The sequence below is a fragment of the Mucor mucedo genome (assembly GCF_025094135.1).
Source record: "Mucor mucedo strain NRRL 3635 chromosome Unknown EV154scaffold_62, whole genome shotgun sequence".
NCBI lineage: Eukaryota > Fungi > Mucoromycota > Mucoromycetes > Mucorales > Mucoraceae > Mucor > Mucor mucedo.
This window is the reverse complement of record NW_026252346.1, coordinates 207,380-213,768: the sequence shown is the minus strand read 5'-3', so window position 1 is coordinate 213,768 and position 6,389 is coordinate 207,380. Positions and strand designations below refer to the sequence as shown.

Genomic DNA, 6,389 nt, shown 5'->3' with positions numbered 1-6,389 from the left:
CTTTGAACAGCAGTCCAGCCTCAATGAAGAATCAGATAACAGAGTATTACTGCTAAAAATATCGCGGTTAGCCTGTGACAAAGCGACACGGTCTGTTACTTTTTTTGCTGAGACAAAACCTTTTAATAGCGTAGTAGTCAAGTTAATCATAAGGTGAACTCTAGACTAAAAATACGCTTTTTATTGCAATGCTGAAAATATCCTTGTTAGGCTCTTAAAAGCGATAAGTCTTATAGAAGACATCTTAGCTACCAATAGGGAGAATGTAAATCTATTTACACGGTGAAAAGAGGACGCTACAAATAAATGGCTAAGGAACAGTTTCCGACGACGCAGCATACCAACCGGAAGAACTGGTTGGACTGCGGTTGTGTACGTTGCTAAAGGTGTGGAGTAGCTGAACGATTATAAAAAACTTAATCTAGCCAACTCAAACATAATTATTCTTTAGGTGAGGTCATAAAAAAGCTAAATGCAAAGGACGAAGGGTTTGCTAATAGGTTAACGTAGAAAAGTAAATCTCTCAATGGCATGTGAAAGGTATGATTTAAAAATAACATAAGGAAAGCCGTTGAAAAACCAGTGGTTATAATAAAAAATAATTCTTTCTTCGTATTTTATAATGCAACTAAATAATAATTGTCGTATTTGGATACGATTCACTGAAAAATAATTAAACAAATCGTTTAAATAATTGAATTATGAAATTAAAGCAATTTTTGTTGTTGCATATCAGCATACGCTTGTATACTACTATACAACTTCTCCTACTACGAGTACACATACTTCCACATGAAAGATTGCGTGAGTGGCCAAAATATGATATACAAATGATAATGCAACTTTTGCAGTAACTGTTGCATGATCTGATAAATAAGTGTCTCGTAATGTTAAAGATTTATTAGAATACTCGTACTCCTGATCCACTGATATGGGACAACGTTAACTGAAAAATAATTCTTACAAGTAATATCCATTTAACCCAAGGCGGGAAACAAAGTATACAAGCAGGAGAGTTGTGCAATATAAAAAGGATCAATTATTTCATAGCAACAGAGTTCTTTTAGTCCAATAAAGGTATACGTTTATCTAATTATTTCTCAAGTGTATAATTTTTGTCCAATACCACATCCTAAACTCGAGCGTATTCAATCCTCAAAAAAAAAAAAAAAAATTAATCGAGCGAGCTTCGATTTTCATTCCGAACACTAGCTCTTAACTGACTATAGCCCACATTTATTGATAGTCGTAACTTTTTGTATTTGACATCACTTTCACATGCCGTGACCATAAATTCGAGGGGTTTCAACTAAAACACGGTCGTAGCTCGCTCGAAAGTTTGGTTCTTCATTCCGAACACTACTCCATACCAGTATCATGATGATTAAACCTGAATTAACAACGTAAAACTTTTGAATATAAGACTATATTATGTCGTATTTTTTTTTTTTTTATAAAATCATATTGCATTGAATTGAGTACAACATATTGCTGTACCTTTGCTATTAAATAGTATTGGCCGTTGGATCAAGCATCATGCATTCAATTTCTTGTTTGAACCAAATCTTCTTCAACAAAAAAATAAATAAGGACGGCTCGTTGAAAAAATGGGTCATAAAATTTACAAACCATTATGCAAAGTTACAAATTAAACCCTGCAATTTTGTGTCACCAGTTAAACAAAGTTATTACTGTTGCTTTTTTTGCTTTGGAAGCTACTTAGCTATTGAATTGAAGAGGTACTTAACGATATCTGGTAGAATCAGTCCCATGAATCCTTTCAAGTAGATGATCATCTGAGATGTGGCTGTCTGTTTCTAAAATGAGGTGATATCACATTAACAAAAACAGATGTATGGGAAAAGGACGGCGGATATTGATTTCGCTGACAAACATTGTGGCACACACAAAAAAAAAAAAAAAAAAAAAAAAAACTGTATATTTGATTCACATTTGAGCATAATTGGCGACTTTTATTTTAAACATGTTACCGAGCTCATTATTGCGGTTTACGAATAAGCATAAAAGTCAGGGCGGGTTTGGGTATGCTGCACATATTGACACGGTGGAGGATTCATTAAGAGCTTTAGCGTTATTTTTACCTGGTATTTAGACAAAATGTAATGTCTGCCCTTAATGTTTAACAATCCCCTTTTATGTGTAGGTCGATTTGAAGACGGGGACATTTGCTCACAAACAAGTAATAAACTAGGGTTTAAAAAAGTTCAAAAAAAAAGGAGAAGATAGTTTCCTTATATATATGTAATAGTTCTAGCAGGATTGAATTTGGTGTCGTTGTACCATACAAAGTTCTTGGTGCATGCAGCATTACGTAATGAAACAAATGAAAAGGAACACACTTTTAATGATAGGTTTATTCGATACAATATGACGAGAGGGACAAGTAAAGTGGCATCATGGACATTGAGTGTGATATCGTACACAGAGGTTGTGATTGAGATGATTTTAAACCGACGTGTATCGAAACAAATGCGATGGAAATGGGTGGCTAGTTTGGAAGGAATAAAGTAAGTGGCTCATGATGACTTGTTTTTATAATTACTTATCCATTGTGGTCAGAGCCATGTTAAGATTGGTGCTGTTTTATAGTAGCAAGAGACGCATGGTGTTACATCCAACACATTTTATACGAAACATTGATCCAGTGTCACTGGATGTGTGCTCAGAGGAGAAGTTCGAGTTACTAAATTTGGATCCTAGGACAGGAACAGCATTATCAGCCAATCCTTGTGATTCCTCTTTTTCTGTTGGTAGAAGAGGATGGCCACAGGTGGGTGAGCTGTTGTGGATCATTCGACCTTTTATATACGGTAAAGAAAAGAAAGGAATGGATTTTAAAAAATGATGCTAATATGGTTATGGATAGTGTTTATGATTATGATGGAACAGAGAAAGAAGATATCCATGGATACACCAGATGATAACGAGACAAACCCAATCGAAAAGGAGGAAGAAGGATCCTGGAGACCATGGCTTGTTTCTCTCGGTTTAGACGTGATGTCTAGTGTAGCACGACATATGCAACCCATGTCCCTATTAGAAAAAGAAGAATCGAAGCGAAGAGAATATTTATTTGTTTACTATCTTTTTAGAGGTCCCATTTATCTCAAGTATACAAGGTAAGAAACAAACCGGAAGATTTATTCGAAACTCAACTCTTGTAATAGATTGTTATTAAACAAATTTTGCGATGCAACGGAACATCGACCACTTATCTCTGTGATAACAGGTAAGAGAGTCCGGAAAATTATGGTTTATGTTGTTTAATTAATTTTTTGTTTTTTATTTTAGCCGCTATCAATGATTACAGACCTTTTTGGGAAGACTCTTATTTTTATACAGCGGGTTCATAATTGGCCATGTTTTTTATCCCCACACTTGTAAATGTCATGTGCTACTATTTTAACCAATGATAATGCCTTTTTTTTTGTGTTTGCATGAATATAAATGAAAATAGTTTAAAATAGAGTTTTTTTTTTATTGATTATGTACAAGGAGAAGGAGGAGAGGAAAGGAATCATATACTTTGAGAGAGAGGTAGGGGAAAGGTAGGGGGAATGGGAAACAGTGTGTGGTTATGTGTTTGTGAAAAATTAAACACCTCCACAGCTTCTTCCGACGTCATTGACACCAAGACCATCATTCATCTTTTGCCATTTTTTATATCCTTGACCGCTGGAACCTTCTTGTTTCATGATATTAGAATGAGCCTTGGAGGGTTTTGCTTGGCTTCGGATGATTGTGCTTACTAAAGCAAGTGTGGTTACTGGGAATACAACGTAATTAACAAATTTTCCTGCCATTTTAGTTATTTTTATTTTTTATTTTTTAAAGTAAAAAAGAGTGAAAAATGATAACAAGGTCTTTAGTGTGTTATTTATATACGCAACTTTTTTCTTGTCGGTGAAACTACTTTAACTCCCGCTTTTTTTTTATTATTATTTTTATTTTCACAAACCTCCTAGATCTGCCTCTCAGATAACGAAATGCCCAATAGGCTCTTCTTGATAGATATCATAGAATAAATCAGTCGATTTTTTTAGTTTGCATAGTAATGATTCATCGTCATCATCAATCTCCATTTCATCTGATTGATATTTCTCTTGTGCACTGAAAATAGAGTCCTCCAGTAATCCCATTTTTTTAAGGAATGCACCGCTATGTGACTCTATCAGAAGAAGAAGAAAAAAGAATTCAATATGACGTAACATCATTTTTTTTTTTTTTTTAGAGGGAGAATAATTACCTAGCACTGGCGGTTGAATGAATTTATCAAACAGCCTAGAAAGTAGCGCTGCTTCCGCTTTGAACAGCGCTGGAGGGAAAATGCATTGTATAGAAAAATCAATGATGGTGGAAGACACTGTTGTAAAAGCGAATTTTAGTATGGAATCCAGGCGTTTATCTGTATACAAATATATTACCGCGTGAAAGTTTCATTATAATTGGACAGGCAGGAAATGCAGCCAAAGTAAACAATGCTTGCTCGGCACTTTGTAAGATACGCTTCATGTCATCCCTAGATTTGGTTAGGGCCTCCCGACCCCAATTAAAATTAGCGTGATTCGTTTTTTTAAAGAGAGATTAAGGGCGTTCTAAAACTCACATAGTACGTCCTTCGTTTAAAACACTAGATAAAATCATTCTATAACTTTGATCGGTCATGTGTAAATCTACTAAACATCGGATATGAATTTCTTTAAACTTGATAAAAGGTGACTTTTTGAGAAAAAAAAAGTGTTAGGGATGTATGATTTTCATGCATATGTATATAAAAACTCCTTTCTTTACCAGCATTTCATCTGGTGATGATGATTTGCTCCTGAATAATCTAGCAAACGGGTATCTTCCGCTTTTATCAAACAACTTTTGTTTGTGATACGAATCTATCAATCGTTGTGATACCTGTTCCAACCCTCTTCTTTGAATAGTTGTCAATATATCTGGACTGCAAGGCATTACAAGGTGTAAATCATCCAAATTCATCTTGGCGATAGGGAATCGAAGTGGTGGGGTTTGATTCTCGTCAACGGACATAATGAGAGTAGCGGATACTTGTATAGGTAATTTAACCTTTTCGAGATCCAATTCAAAATCTCTTTCCCACATGGAAGCACGCTCTATGCCATTTTCGTAAGTTGGTTCGAATCCCATGACAGAGACTGTTCTGGTTGTGCTATATCCATCATGACGTGGGAAAAAACCTAGTTCAAGGTCCCAATTTTCCAATTCCAGAAACCGAGATGTTTGAATCTTGATGCGTAGATACGCAGTGGAATATAAACTGCTGCTGCAGTTGGCGATAGATTCTGGTTTGGTGATAGCCCGCATTGTAAATTCAAATCCAGTGGTTTCCAACGAATGACAGACACCTGGTGTTCGCTTTTGTTGGATACTTTGTAAAGCATACAAGGTCCTGTTCGTAGAAACAAGTCGACGAGATAATTCTTGCTCGGCACAATCCAAGCGTTTTAATTCGGATTCTTTGGATGTTAAGTCAGCCAAGGAAATTTGGATTAAATCTGAGATGGCATCCGGATTATTTGCAATTGACACTGGTGTAGGATCATATTCGTACGTCATCATCTGGACGTTTCCGTTTGATTGGTCAAATAGCGAATCAAACGTGTATGCTACCGCATCACGCATCCTGGTACGTAATATGGGAGCATGATGATATTTGACACGCGTAGATTGTAGCTTTACGCTGTCATTTTTGCTATATTCAAACTCCAACATGGATATCTTACCATTTTGTGAACAAACAAGATAAGTGGAGTCCTAAATGATATCATTAACTAAATGCATGAATAATGCGTATAAGTCAGGTTTCTGTTTTTTTTAATACCTTGTGTGCTTTATCAAAGGAATAAATCGGGCCTTGTATGTTAAACTCATTCAGCTTCATTGCCGTCTCTGTGGGTTCATTGGAAGCTTTTGAGTAAACCATGATAGTACCTCCATCCCTATCAAATGAATCAACATGTTTGTTCTGGATAATGTAATAATTTCACTAGTTTTACCCGACGGCGATTAAAGTATTCAAGTGGTTTGATAAAATCGGTACGCATACAAGTTGAACATACTTGACTTTTTCGGAATTGTCAAACACGATGGCTTTGGTGTCTTGCATGGTGTCAAAATCACGCCAAAATACGAAACCTTGGTTGGTGCCATAGATCATGCCATTTTTACTAGAGTAGATTAGCTTGAGAGAGAGGTGTGTGTGTGTGTGAAGAGCTTACATTGTATGCAAAGAGAAAAATTTGGTGAAGCAGATATCCAATTGTTGAAAATATTGATGATAAGTGATTTGATGATCGTTTAGATGAAACGAAGATAGTTTTTTCAAGTTTTCGCTTTGTGGA

General features: G+C 35.7%; 3 protein-coding genes across 3 annotated transcripts; 1 reads left to right on the top strand and 2 right to left on the bottom strand.

Annotated features, from left to right (window-relative positions):
* Positions 1-1,940: 1,940 nt before the first annotated feature.
* On the top strand, positions 1,941-3,464 carry EV154DRAFT_512984 (peroxisome membrane protein). Its single transcript, XM_051601981.1, has 7 exons — positions 1,941-2,105; positions 2,165-2,200; positions 2,270-2,528; positions 2,581-2,831; positions 2,888-3,140; positions 3,189-3,250; positions 3,313-3,464. Exons 1-7 carry the CDS (start codon positions 1,985-1,987, stop codon positions 3,372-3,374), a joined length of 1,044 nt encoding a protein of 347 aa, XP_051456388.1. The 5' UTR covers positions 1,941-1,984; the 3' UTR covers positions 3,375-3,464.
* EV154DRAFT_512982 (uncharacterized protein) lies at positions 3,465-3,850 on the bottom strand. The gene has a single exon (XM_051601980.1). It carries the CDS (start codon positions 3,822-3,824, stop codon positions 3,615-3,617), a length of 210 nt encoding a protein of 69 aa, XP_051456387.1. The 5' UTR covers positions 3,825-3,850; the 3' UTR covers positions 3,465-3,614.
* An 80-nt stretch (positions 3,851-3,930) lies between these two features.
* EV154DRAFT_266772 (uncharacterized protein) lies at positions 3,931-6,389 on the bottom strand. The gene is made up of 8 exons (XM_051594681.1): positions 6,267-6,389; positions 6,045-6,183; positions 5,870-5,987; positions 4,813-5,802; positions 4,628-4,740; positions 4,446-4,540; positions 4,268-4,384; positions 3,931-4,189 (listed from the first exon to the last, which is right to left on the bottom strand). Exons 2-8 carry the CDS (start codon positions 6,152-6,154, stop codon positions 3,996-3,998), a joined length of 1,737 nt encoding a protein of 578 aa, XP_051456386.1. The 5' UTR covers positions 6,155-6,183; positions 6,267-6,389; the 3' UTR covers positions 3,931-3,995.